We start from the raw sequence: 15,456 nt of genomic DNA, 5'->3' as shown, positions 1-15,456 counted from the left end.
TCATTGTGATGTTTTGATGGGAATTTTTGTTGTTTTAGAAAATGGTAATTTATCCCAAAAAATGCAGCTTTAGTCCTATAATTATGGGGGATGGTAATTTTGGTTCCACTGAATTCACATTTCATGCATTTTTTTTTGGGTGCATTTTTAGGAGATCTCCGACCAATTTCGCCAGAATCCCCAATTTAATTAGGTCGTGTGCAATTTTTCGGCAAAATTGGTTGGAATTGTCCTAATGTTGCCAGTTTTTAAATTATAGGATTAAATTGCTAAATTTGATTTTTAACAGGACAAAAATAGTGACCATCCTATAATTATAGGATTGAAATTGCAATCTTTCCAAAATATATTTAATCAAGTAAAAATATAAGAAATAATAAATTTAACTAACATCTAATAAAAAAGAAATAATAAATTTTGAATTTTTGGCCTTAGACATATATCCCAATATCTCCACAATTCATTTTAACCATGTACATTTTAGTAATCACTTTCTCAATTTTTTTCAGAAATTAAGTTCTTGTTTGATCGCTTATGAAAGTTGAAAGTCTTTCTTGTTTTTTCTTTTGGTGAAAAATAAGTTGAATTCAAAATCATTCCATATACGGGAAAAATATTATTTTAGTCTGCTAAGTATGCCTAATTTTTATTTTAGTCTGATAACTATATTCATTTTTTTTTAGGTCCAATAACTTACGAAATTGCTTATTTTTAGTCCTCTGGCAGATTTTCGGATAATTTTACCCCTATGAGTGCATATGGACGAAAACTGCCTTTCAAAAATTGCATAGGGGTAAAATTGTCCGGAAATCTGCCAGAGGACTAAAAGTAAGCAATTTCGTAAGTTACTAGACCTAAACAAAAATGAACATAGTTATCGAACTAAAATTAAAATTAGGCATACTAGCGGACTAAAATAATATTTTTCCCTTCCATATACACTGATATTTATCTGATAATTTTATATCTTTATGCACAAATAATAATTTAATCCACTGATACTTATCTGATATTCTTTTCATCTTTAGGCACAAATACAAAATAATTTTAATCACTAACACTTGATATTCTTTTCATCTTTCGGCACAAATAATAATTGAACCCACTAACACTTGTCTGATCATACTTTTATATTTTTAAGGAAGAATAATAATTTATATATTTTGTATGGTTGAGTTATTAATACTCTTGATCAAGATCAATGTCATTTCCTCTAATCAACAGTTGTATAAACTGCAAGAAAACTTACGTATAGGATTTGTCTGTACTCTAATTAGAAAAGGACATGAATATTTGTTTTAATCTATATTAATTCATAAAAATGGTCAATTACCTATATACCTTTTTTTTAAAAAAAAAAGTTACATCGATAATTTTAAATTAATAAACATTCAATTATTTGAACATACAATACCATTCAACAAATTTAAAATAAATAAAAAAACAACATATATGTTACTATTAAAAGTTAATAAATATAATATATCCGTAGAAGCTATTGCAAAAAAAAAAGACAGGAAGATATTGTGGGCGATCACATGATTCACGCAAACTAATTAAGAATATATAAATAATAAAGATATTTTATTCAGTTGTGTAGTCAATATAGGATCGATCAAAGATGTTTTTAATAATTGAAGCAAAATATTGTCCAACATCCACTTTGATATGTTTGGTAAGGAAATTACGAAGTAAGTAGGATTCTTGTTTTGTTATTTGTTTCGTGCTTCTTGGTAAAAAATAAGTCGATTAGAATAGTTTTGTGTCGATTCTTTGATATGTCATAAACTCTCTAGTTGACTTTTTTATGTTCAATTTTTATTTCGTCAATATAATTATACTTGTACGATAGCTAATCACCATTTAAACAATTCCCCTTGCTCATCACAAGCAACAATATACATATTTATTTATTTTGTTACTGTTGTTGAAAAGCAATAATCGAGTTTACTAATTTGATAATAAATGAGAACGCCCTAATTTTGTTTTTTTTTTTTTTGTTTTGTCATAAACTATTACAGAAAATTTTCTTAAAAAATATTAAAGTGCACTAAAGTAAATTTCTCATTTTTTAGTTTGGGAAAAATGCAATTTAGCCCCCTTATGATATCGCAAATATACAAATTATCCCCATAGAAAAAAAATTTAGCATTTATCCCTCTGTATTTTTTAAATTTCAGGAATTTACCCACTTGTATTTTTTAAAATTAAGCAACTTACCTCCTTATAAATCGCTTCATTTTAAAAAAATATAAGTGGATAAATTGCTATTAATTTTTTATAAAAAGATAATTTACTTATTTGTAATATTATAAGGCGTAAATTGCATTATACCATTTTTAATTATCATTCGGCACAATAATACTTTTCTTCAATCAAGAATTATGTAATTTAGGAAGAAAATCTACCTATATACAAAAAGCCAACAAGAGATCAATCAATAAATATAATCTTATCAGGATAAGACTGACTCGTGATGGGTATTATATGTCCAAACAAGAAACATCCCATCCTCAACCCCGTTAAGTAAATCAATTTTAAATAAATAAATAAATAAATTATAATAGACTTATTTAAAATTATTATAATTATAAATATAAAAAAATTATAAATATTTTCTTAAAATTAATGATCATCTAAGTATCCTTCTGCAATAATCTGTTATAAGTGAGTATTTGTTAGATGAATGTTAATTTTAAAGGGTATTCTTAATTTATTAAATAATGAGAAAATATTAATAATTATGAAAAATTACAAGAAAATTCTTAGTTATTTACCCCAAAAAAATAAGACAGCAACAATAATTAAATACAATATTGTTTGCATAGAACATACCCTTAAAAGACTAAAGTCGACTAAGTAAAATATGGATTAAAATTAAATACATACACAAAAGTATTCAATGTATAATTTTTTCAAATTTTAAAATTAAGTTGTTAACTATTTAACTTTAAAGAATTGAGTTTTTCTAATAAAGATGAATAATATTTTTGTTTTTAGATAACTAGTTTTGAAAAATTGATCAAAAGTATATTTATTTATTTCTTTTAGAAGTGTCCAAATATGATTACATATATATTAGTATATATTTGTTAGGAGTTAAATGCATTTTGCGTTCTGTAACATAGGTAATTTATTGTTTTTACTACTATATATGTATCGCACGGGTAAGAGACGTGCATGACGAGTACTGAAATAATTTAAAAAAATAAATAAATAAATAAATAATAATATAAAAGTGTTGGAAAAAGTTACAACTTTGAAAAGTTAAAGAATAAAAATATTAAAAAAAATGAGCCAATATAAATAATAACCTCTATTTTAAAAGGTCACGTTAGATGAACATGCACTTTTGCAGAGAAAAAAGGTCAACTCTAATGAAAAAAAATGAGTAAAATTTAAAAAATTAAAAAGATGTAAAACAAAATGATATTCTAAAAAATTAGCGGACGAAAATGTTAAATTACCTAAATTCCAAAACAAAAAATACAAGTAAACCTATTTAGTAATTTAGGGATTTGAATGCAGCATAAATTACAATTCAGAGAGACAAAGTGCATTTAACCATCAATTTCCAATTGTCAATTTTATCCTCTCCTTCTCTCACTGTTCCCTATATATACACCATTTCCGCTAGAGGAGGACAAGTTCTTGCTACCAAAGAAAAAAAATAAAAGACAATTAGAATGGAATTTGAGTCATTAAATGTTCCAATTTTCACTAAGGAAGTTGATATAGATGAGATCCGTCGAGCAATCAAGTATCATCCAAGCGTCTGGGGAAAATATTTCTTGACATATGCTTCTACGGTACAAAATTGCGTTTTTGTACATAATTAGCTTCACTTCATTCATTAATATTGTATGAAAACTTTAATTTCGTTACATGGGAACAAAACATGTTATGTGGTATGTTCTTTCATGTATGTGTGTAGGAAATCTCTTCTGCAGAAGAGGAAGAACTGCAAAGACAAAAAAACATGGTGAGGACAATGCTGGCTCAGACGCCTGATGATTCGCTTCAGAAATTAGAACTTATTGACGTAGTTCAACGCCTTGGCTCTGGTTATCATTTTGAAGAAGAAATTGACAAATCGTTACGGTACATACATGACACTTACTTAGAGTACACTAGTAAAGACAATGATCTTCGTACTACTGCTCTTCGTTTCCGTTTACTCAGACAACAAGGTTATCCCCTCTCATGTGGTAAGGACATTTGGATGTTTTGAAATTGAACTATTGTCTGGCATGGATCGTTTGTTCTGACTTGGTGTTTGTTTTGATCGATTGATTTTGTCCGACCAGACGTGTTTGACAAATTTCTAGACGGTGAAGGAAATTTTGAGGAGTCATTGGTCGAAAATGTTGAAGGACTGTTAGAGTTATACGAAGCAGCACATTTTGGAGTACATGGGGAGGAAATACTTGACAAAGCAATGGAGTTTTCCTCCTCTAAACTTAAGTATTTACTTCCAAACATGAACTGTTCTCTCTCCACACGAGTTAAAGCTGCCCTGGAGACCTCAATTCGCAAGAGTTTGAGTAGGTTGGGACCCAAGAAATTCATTCCTATGTACCAGCACGACAAATCATGTAATGAGATACTGCTGAATTTTGCGAAATTGGACTACAACATTGTCCAAAAACTTCATCAAAAAGAGCTAAGTGAGATTACAAGGTATTGTACTTGTTCTAACATACAACTTTACCGATACTATATATATATATATATATATATATATATATATAAGTGCGCTATTTTAATAGAAAAAATTATATTTTTAATTCTTTTTATTGGGATTTTTAAAATGATTTTAAATTGAAAAAGCTCAACACATTTAGTGCTCTGTTTTAGGAGATTTTCAAAGTAGTCATAAAATTGTAAAAATTCGATACATTTAATTTTTTGCTTTACGGTATTTATGAGACTAAACATATTGAGCTTTTTCAATTTTGAAACTATTTTAAAATTTCTGCTAAATAGACGACTAATAAAGTTGAACCTCTATTGTATGAGACTAAAAATATAATTTGTCTAATAAATGTTTAATTAATTGAAATCTTGTACAGGATTGATTAAAGTGTTGATGTATGTTGTAGGTGGTGGAGGGCTTTAGACTTCGCAAATAAATTGTCTTTTGCAAGGGATAGAGTGGCGGAGTGCTACTTTTGGATAGTGGAAGTTTATTTTGAGCCCCGTTACCATAAAGCAAGAATAATGCTAACCAAAATTCTCAACATGACTTCCATTCTTGACGACATTTATGATGTCTATGGAACATTAGATGATCTTCAAGTTTTTACAGATCTCGTTCAAAGGTTGCATTATTCAAGTCTTTTTCAAGAACACTATATTACTTAGTATAAAATATATTTTTGCAAGTAAGATATGTATAATTTTTAAATACATTTTGGTTTGATTTTACTGCCTGCAGATGGGATGCTAATGCTTTAGAGCAGGTGCCAGCGTACTTGAAAATATGTTATGAAGCCCTTTCAGATGTGTATATTGAAATGGAAAATGAAGTCAAAGAAATAGGCGAATTGTACCGTGTTCAATATGCGAAAGAAGAGGTATATATTTATTTTTGAAAATTGCAATTTCCATTGTACAAGATGGTAATTGTAATTTTGTACGAATTAATTTTTACAAAAAAAAAAATTAATAATTTTAATCAAATTGTATCGTGTTAAGCACACGACCCTTAGAATTGGGGTTTTCCAGCAAAATGAAATCAAAATTATAGAATTAAATTATGAAAATTCGTATAGAACCAAAATTGTTACATCTTGGATGAAAATTATAATTTTCCATATTTATTCTTGCAGAGCGAGTAGATCATTTTAATTTATACCGAAACGGGTTTTAGTAGTGTACATCAAATTTATTACCTCTATCGATGATTGGTCCATTTTCAATTTCTTTTCTACAGATGAAAAAGTTGGTGCGAGCATATTTAGAAGAGACAAAATGGTCTTACAGTAAGGATACACCGACGATGGAGGAATACATGAAGGTGGCCATCGTAACTGCTACTTATATGATGTTGTCAACAACTTCCTTGGTTGGTATGGGAAACCTAGTAACCAAAAAAGACTTTGACTGGGTAACAAGCGAGCCACTGCTTGTAATAGCATCCTCAGCTGTTTGTAGATTAACCAACGACGTGGTTGGATATGGGGTAAGAAATTAAATTAACACAAATTCCACTATACTCAATTTGCACTTATATTTTTGGACATATATATATCATGTCAGTTTCTTACAAGATTTTGGTTCTAATTTCCGCACAGTTTGAACAAAAACGCGCAGCAGTGCATTGTTACATGAACCAATACGGTGTTTCAAAGGAAGAAGCTGTTGTCGAAATTAGGAAACTGACCAAGAAAGCGTGGAAGGATATGAATCAGGAATGTCTTCAACCGACACCAGTCTCTGTGCCAGTCCTGACGCGTGTTGTCAATCTTGCTCGCATCGTACATCTTTTCTATGACTATGCCGATGAGTATAGCAATTCCAAAATTAATATAAAAGACGTGATATACGACGTGCTCGTTGAGCCCTTGTGACAGTTTGAAGATCCAAGTCGGGATGGTGTGGGAGGCTGGTGAAGTTCTTGTGTTACTCATCTGATGTACAATATTACAGCATATACATATGATCATCAATAAATGTAAGGACTTGATGAAATTGAACTATATCATATGTACTTAAAGAATATTGGTCGAGTTTGGCATCTTGGCGACGTTGTCTGTGTACTCATGATTTAACGGAATTGTTGTCTGTAAATTATATTGCATATCTAAAAGTTTGCTGCTCTCAGTTGTGTCTATAACGTCTGTCTGTTGAGTAATACACCTCGAAGTGACCAAATGTGTGCACGACTTGGCAAAAATTCAAGGGTGCGACACTCAGATAGATTATTTTTATTCATTCAATCATAAAAAACGCGATTAAATGTGTTTGATTGAGATAAATTTTCTTTCTGGTTGTGTGATTGGATATAAGATTAAAAAAAAAAGAGAGAGAGAAAATAAATAATGCATACGTGATGTCATATTGTGTAAAAAATAATATGTAAGAACGAAATATCTCTAGCAAAGAAATTAGTTTTTCCTGACACTATAAATGACTATAATTTAAAAAACTTAATCTTCCACGGTAAAAGAAAATTAATTCAAAAGTTTAATTGTGGCCATAGTTATTCTAAATTTGTCAGGATTTTAGACATACTAAAATATTTGCCACGCGCAATGTTTTGCTAAAGCTAGTGTTTGGCCCCACTTTTAGAAATAAAGTCTATTAATTGTTGCTCAGTCACGGTTAATTTGTATTCTTTACTTTTTTTTTTCCTTTCCAATGTAGTAATTAAACATGACGAAAAATTATACTTCTTTTAATATGAATGTTAATGATTATGGTTAATTTTATGTCTCTTTTTTTCCTTAAAAAACAACAAATGTGTTTGAAATATATTTTAAAAGATCTCTCACTAATAATTGCATATCCAAAAAATTATTTTGAAAGATGAGATGAAATGAGATTTTTCTTGCAAGCAATCATCGAAATGTTATGGGAACGCAATTCAGTGAGAGAGCTAAAAGGGTGACTCAAGGGTTTCCTCCTTGCATGGGAATCACGGTCTGGTGGTTGTACCTGTTGCGTTGCCATCAATCATTTTTACTATTATAATTGTTGTTATTAATAATAATAATAATAATATATTTATTATGTAACATTTTAATTTTTTCAGTCTCATAAAACAAAGGCAAAAATATTTTGGTACCACAAGATCTTCAACTATAGCAGGTGACACTAGTGTCTCGTACATAAAATTTAAAATTACGTTTTTTTAGTTCCAAAAGATCATGTGCGTTGTGGTTTTGGAACTAAAAATGCATTGTTTAGAACTAAAAAGACTTTGTGATTTGGTTTTTTGGAACTAAAAATGCATTGTTTGGGACTAATTGAAAGGCGTTGTGAGTTTGGGATCTAAAAGATGTGATTTTATGTTTTACAGGGCTAAAAACGACACTTGCCATAGTTATGGTACTAAAAAAATTTTGCCAGTTATTTTATGGGACTAAAAAAAATACTTTTGCCCGACATTTTAATTTATAATTGACAATAACACAAAATTTAAGGATCTCTCACAAATGTATACCTATATCTATCTATATATACCCGAATTCCCATAGCAAGTTTATAAAAATTTAAGAAGCAGGGAAAGGATGAAAATTGCCAAAATTTATAAAATTATAGGAATAAATTGTGAAAATCAATTCGTGTAGGACTAAATATACCACCCACCTTAAGTTATAGGATTAAAATTGTATTTTTCTGTATATTTTTATTTAAAAATTAAATAGTAAAATGTTAAAAAATAAATAAATAAATAAATAATAATTGAGCAACAAGACTCGAGGTGGTGAGCTGAAGCTCGAGTGTGAGTCCATTTGTAGAAAAGCTTAAAATAGCCTATTCGAAGTTGAGTTTGAGCCTTTAACTGTGAAGGAGCTGCGCTTGAGCTCTGCTTGTTTCGGTTCAGGTGTGTCAAATATATACTCATCCAACCATATGAAATACAAACCAGCACAGGGGCGGCAGACGACACGATTTTGAGCTCGACTCGAGTTCGAGCTCATTTTTCTTTGTTCATTAGTTTGCAAGTTTTTTTAATATTTTTAATTTTTTTATATATATCTTTATTTTTCAAATTTTTATATATTTAATTACATATTCAATACTTTATCAATTTTATACTAAAAAATTGACCATACATTATAATTATTAATCAATATTATATATTTTATCTTGGATAATAATAAATTATGATACTTTTATTTATACATTTAATTTTTATATAAAAATAAGCTTAATCAACAACTTAGTAAATTATAATATTCTTTTATGAAATAATTATTTAATATGATACATATAAATTTATGTTATATTTTAGTATATAATTGTATTATCTTATACTTTTTTAAATTAACAAGTGATTCACTAATGATTTTATATTCATTTCTTAATTTTATATTTATATCAAGATACATAGTATGAATTATATTACTTATAAATTTATGTCAAAATTTAGTGAATCTTATGAATTAATCTAAAACTGGTGATAATAATAATAATGGTTGAACTATTTTTTGTATTTTATTGTTATTTTATTATATATATATAATGAGATCAAAAGGCTTAATCAATTTGATTTTATGGATTTGGTAAGAGTTGTTTGTTTTTGCAAATAGTTAGTTGATTAATAATAAATTGTACATAATTGTGTTTAGAATTATAATTTAAAGCAGGGTATTACGAGCTCGAGTTCAAGCTTATTATGTAAGATTCGGGCTCGAGCTCGAGCCATAATACACAAAATCAAGCTCAAGCTCAAACTCATAAAATATGGTCAAGTTCGATTCATTTACACACCTACTCCAGTAGCTCTTTTTGAACTATTCCAACTACTGGAAAGAAATTGAGGTTTTGTGTACTTGTGTTTGGTGCGCCGCAGATGCAAACACGCACCTAAACACATAAATGAATACACATGTATACATACATTGAAGTTTCTATTTATACATTTATATGACAAGATACGATATTTCACTTTTATTCGCATTTATCTTGCGTATTTCAAAATGATTTTACTGCATAAATTGGTTTAATTATTTATATAAGAGTGGTTGTGTCAAGTTTCAATTAAAATAACCTTAAAAGGGTCTAATTTGACTCAAATGATAGTAAAAGGGGATAAATAATAGAGCAAAACTAAATTCTCCATAAGGACGTATTACTTGCCCTCTTCAGTGATCGGGTTTGTCTGTGAGCTAAAGAATATTTTGCAGGATTGTGGCAGAGATTAACTTCCTTTTATTACTAGAAGGAAAGGGATTGGATGTTTTTGGGGCAAAATAGTTTTTTAGTTCCATAAAATAAAGATAGAATTTATTTTGGTACCACAACTGTGGCAAGTGTTGCTTTTAGTCCCATAAAACTCATAATCACATATTTTTTATCTCAAAAATCACGTGCGCTGTGATTTTGAGACCAAAAAGACGTTGTTTGGACTAAAAAAGCCCATAACATTTTTTAGAACTAAAAAGACGTGATTTTAAGTTTTATGGGACTAAAAGCATCACATGCCATAATTGTAGTACCAAAAAAAATTCTACTCTTATTTTATGGGATTAAAAATTATTTTGCCCCATATTTTTGTCTGTAAAAGAGGGTTCTTGAGGCAGAAAGCATGAGTTTATCATGATTTCCGTCATTCTCTTAGCTTCTATCATCTTCCTTTTTTCCCCCCCCATAATTTATTTTTTTCTGTAGAATTTAAGGTTTTTATATACCTCATGACCGGTAACTAATTCTCTCTTTTAATTTACGAAAAATATTTAAAAGGTCTTGCATTTATTTGATTTCTCTAAGTCTTTCGTGTCTTGATTCTATTATTTTATGGGATAATATATTGATAGTTTTGCCAAATCGGTTCAATATAATCTTGATAGTTCTGCCAAAATGACCCCAATTCTGTAATTTCTTTTTACATTATTAAAATAATTTCTCCCTTTTGTTACTCCACATCTTTAATATTGTATGCAAACGTTAATTTGAGATATTGAATGAAATAAACAGATTGTTATGAGCAAAACTATGTTATGTACAGGAAATTTTGCTGCGGAAGAGGAAGAACATCAAAGACAAAAGGAAATGGTGAGGAAGGCATTCGTCCAAACGCCAGATCATTCATATCACAAATTAGAACTCATTGATGCAATTCAACGTCTTGGTTTTGGTTATCATTTTGAAGAAGAAATCGACAAATCCTTACAATACATAGATGACAGTTACTTGAAGTACAGTAGCGAAGACAATGATATTTGCACGATTGCTCTTTGTTTTCGTTTACTCAGACAACAATGATATCCTGCCTCGTATTGTAAGTAATAACTTTTACTCATTCGCGAGCATAATGATTCTTTGAAATTGCACTTTCTCTAGTATGGATTCTCTATTCTGAATTTGTGGTTCACCAGAGTTGTTCAACAAATTCATAGACAGTGAAGGAATTCAACTTATCATTGATAAAAAACGTCGAAGGGATGTTAGATTTATTCAGCACAGTTCAAAATAGCTAGGGAGGAAATTCTTGAGAAAGCATTAGAGTTCTCCTCCTCTAATCTTGAGTCTTTACTCCCAAACATGAACAATTCTATTTCGACAACTTAAAGAAGTCCTGAAAATCCCAATTCTCCAGAGTTCCAACAGAGTGGGAGCTAAGAAATTCATTTCCATATACAAACAAGATGAATCACATAATGAGATATTACTGAATTTTGCCAAATTGGACTTTAGCATTATACAAAAGATGCATCAGAAAGAGCTTAGTCATATTACGAGGTACTGCTATACTTGTCTTAACATAAGCAAATTCATAGATACTATACTATACAACAATGAAATGTGTAAATATTGTAGGTGGTGGAAGGATTTAGACTTTGCAAATAGATTGCTACTTTGGGTAGTTGAAGTCTACTTTGAGCTCCATTACCCATATTGCAAGAAGAATGCTAACCAAAATTCTCAAAGTTACTTCAATTCTCGATGACAATTACGATGTCTATGGAACATTAAATGAATTTCAACTTATGGCATATTTATTATCTCTTGTGATATTTATATATTATATTGACAAGATAAAATTAAATGTGGTAAAATAGGGGGTGCTACATTTATCAATGTGATCAGCCGTCCTATTGGAAGTTTCTGAGGAAAATAATGAATTTTGACGGCTATTGCGACATTATGAAATTCCTCACGTGGGCTTTAATATAAATAATAACGTCAAATACTATATCGCGGATTGATTTACTGTTGTGGACATGTATTATTCATTACATCTGTTTTTGCTATATGATGAATATTAGTTAGATGATGTGATTGAATTGCACGTGAATTGCACGTGACTTGTTGCTCTTCGATTTCATTTGCTCAGACAACATGGTTATCCTGTCTCGTGTGGTAAGTATTAACAAGTATAATGAATTCTTGAAGTTGGACTTTCTCTAGTATGGATTCTCTATTCTGATTTGGTGTTTCGCCTTTTTATATCAGACATTTTCAACAAATTCATAGATGGTGAAGGGAATTTCAAGGCATCACTGATAAAAAACTTCGAAGAGATGTTAGAGTTATTTGAGGCAGCACAGTTCAGAATAGTTGGGGAGGAAATTCTTGAGAAAGCATTGGAGTTCTCCTCCTCCAATCTTGAGTCTTCACTCTCAAACATGAACAATTCTCTTTCGACACAAGTTAAAGAAGCCCTGAAGATCCCAATTCTCAAGAGTTCTAACAGAGTGGGAGCTAAGAAATTCATTTCCATATACCAACAAAATGTATCACATTATGAGATACTACTGAATTTTGCAAAATTGGACTTTAACATTATACAAAAGATGCATCAGAAAGAGCTCAGCTATATTACGGGGTACTGCTATACTTGTCTTAACATAAGCAAATCCATAGATGCTAACTTAAATCTTACAACAACGAAATGTGTGAATATTGTAGGTGGTGGAAGGATTTAGACTTTGCAAATAGATTGCCTTTTGCAAAAGATAGAGTGGTGGAATGCTATTTTTGGATAGTGGGAGTCTACTTTGAGCCCCATTACCATATTGCAAGAAGAATGCTAACCAAAATCATCAACATTACTTCCATTCTTGACGACATTTACGATGTTTATGGAACATTAGATGATCTTCAGCTTTTTACAGACCTCATTCAAAGGTCACATTTTGAGTCTTTTTTCAAAACAATACTATTTTACTTGGTACAATATAACTTGTGAATATTTTGATATGACTATTATATCTTCCTTCTTTTACGGCCGCTATGTAGATGGGATGTTAATGCTTTGGAGCAGTTGCCATCATACATGAAAATATGTTATGAAACCCTTTGTGATGTGTAAATGGAAATGGAAAATGAACTTGAAAAGACAAGCGGATCGTATCGTATCAAATATGCAAAAGAAGAGGTATATATATAATTTATCTAGCAAACGAATGAATCATTTTCATTTATACTTATATTCGTACGTCCATTTCTATTTCGATTTTGCAGATGAAAAAATTGGTGACGGCATACTTAGAAGAGGCAAAATGGTCTTACAATAAGGATATGCCGAGGATGGAGGAATATATGAAGGTAGCCATCGTAACTTCTGCTTATATGATGTTGTTAACAACATCCTTGGTCGGTATGGGAAACCTAGTAACTAAGAAAGACTTTGACTGGATTACAAGTGAGCCACTGCTTCTTCTTGCATCCGCAACAATTTGTAGGTTAACCAACGACTTGGTAGGATACGGGGTAAGAAATTAATTAACACAAATTTCACACTCAATTTATACTTAATTTCTTGGACATATTATGCCAATTATTATCTTTCTTACAAGATTTTTTGGTTCTATTAATTTTCATTTATAGTTTGAAAAGAAACCCACAGCAGTGGAATGTTACATGAATGAAAACGGTGCCTCAAAGGAGGAAGCTTTTGCTGAACTCCAAGAACAAGTCACGAAAGCATGGAAGGACATGAATCAGGAAAGTCTTCGACCAACAATACCAGTCTCTATGCCGGTCGTAACACGAGCTCTCAATTTTCCTCGCATTGCACATCTTTTCTATGTGGAAGACGATGAGTATACCAAGTCCGAAGCTAATATAAAAGACATCATACACGGCGTGCTAGTTGAACCGATCATGTCAGTTTAAAGATCCAAGTCGGAATTGAATGATGTGGGAGGCTGGAGGCTGGTGAACCTCTCCTGCTCGTCAACTTCACCAATCATATATATTAAAGTTACTGCGTCTCAATAAATAAAGACCTGACCAAATGGAAGTGTAGTTAAAGATTGATGGAGTTTGACATCACTATGTTATCTATATATAAACTGTGTGTAGGTATCAAAGTCGGGACTGTTCTGAATCTTGTATCTGAATTTAATAAAATTTCAGCATATTAATAAACAAAGAATTCATGAAATGGAACTATATACTTAAAGATTATTTCAAGCTTGGCATCTTGGCCATGGACCTACTACTGTTCAACTGCTTTTATGCCTCGATTGTTGGATTTATTAATTTAATAATGTTGGATTCTTAATCCAATATTGGGCTTTTATGTAAAATAATTATGTATTATGGACTGTCAAAGTTTTAGGCCCAATAAAATAATCAAATACGATTTTAGTAAATTTGTGTCTTAATGTATCTGATAGGATGTGGGCCTTTTTAAAATGTAGAAACTAATGGTAATTTCAGTTTTAGTAATGGGCTGAAATTAAAATACTTATTATTATATATGTGTATCATGGTCCACAAATCACACGATATTTCCTTAAATCTTCTGACATCCCATAATCATAGAGATTATAGAGAAAATAAACTGAAGGAAGCTCGGTGAAAAAGGAAGTGAATTTTGGTTTTAATCTATATTAGTAACATCAAACTAAATTCATAGAAAAGGACAATTACGTGTATACATTTCTCTAGATATTGGCTTATCAATTACAACTAATAATTTTCATAAATTATGTACGTAAATATTTTATTTTATTTTTTTTTTATAATCGACAATTTTAAATTAATCAACATACTATTATTCAAAATACTGTATACAATACATCAATATCATTCAAAAAATTTAAAATAAATAAAAAAACAACATATATGTTACTTCTAAAGTTACAAGATACATATATCTGTAGAAATTATTGTGTATTTATTTATTTGTGTGAGAATGTTAGAGAGAAATAGCAGAAATTTGTGAGGAAAAAGAAACTTTGTGTGAGAAAACGCTGTTATCATCAGCTAAAAAGAACGTGACATTATTTAAGTACAAAAGGTAAGACATATGAGGTTGACAAAAACCATTTGGAATTTTTTTTATCATGAAAAATATTAAAAAATTGAAAAAATATTGCAACAAGTAGTCAAATTTCTCTAAAATTTAATATTATATTTTTGTATATAGTAGCAATATATATATTGTTTAGATCTTATAAAGTATTAAATTATTCATTACACGATCTATGATTAAAATTAATATGAAATAATTTTCTCGACAATTTAAATATTTTTTAAAATAAATAGAAAAACATTTGATGAAATAAGATATGATATGGCAGCAAGCAAATGTAATATACCACACATTTTATTGGTCCCCGCAGTAAAGATAATGACTTGACCTTAATCGCTAGACAAAACCAAATGACACGTGAGCTATTTCAGGTTGTGGTAGCAGAATTCTGCCAATCCAGGACTATGATATCGATTCAATATTTTAACCAAAAATTGAAATCATAATCCAATCGCTTTTTTGTTTATTTGTCTAAGTATTTGTATATATGAGATAATGCTAGCTATCTACTATAAAAA

General features: G+C 29.9%; 1 protein-coding gene across 1 annotated transcript; it reads left to right on the top strand.

Annotated features, from left to right (window-relative positions):
* The first annotated feature begins 3,613 nt into the window (after window positions 1-3,613).
* On the top strand, window positions 3,614-13,791 carry LOC105175138 (germacrene-D synthase). Its single transcript, XM_011097484.3, is given in 13 exon segments — window positions 3,614-3,809; window positions 3,935-4,208; window positions 4,308-4,680; window positions 5,103-5,321; window positions 5,438-5,576; window positions 5,936-6,184; window positions 6,297-6,569; window positions 11,979-12,033; window positions 12,127-12,499; window positions 12,583-12,801; window positions 12,913-13,051; window positions 13,138-13,386; window positions 13,504-13,791. Coding segments are annotated over 13 exon segments (2,973 nt in total). The 5' UTR covers window positions 3,614-3,686.
* The last annotated feature ends 1,665 nt before the right edge of the window (window positions 13,792-15,456 follow it).

This window comes from Sesamum indicum, linkage group LG12 (genome assembly GCF_026168435.1).
Source record: "Sesamum indicum cultivar Baizhima isolate 11 linkage group LG12, ASM2616843v1, whole genome shotgun sequence".
NCBI classification, from domain to species: Eukaryota; Viridiplantae; Streptophyta; class Magnoliopsida; order Lamiales; family Pedaliaceae; genus Sesamum; species Sesamum indicum.
Note: the sequence above shows the minus strand (reverse complement) of the source record. Positions and strands in the feature narration are given on the sequence as shown.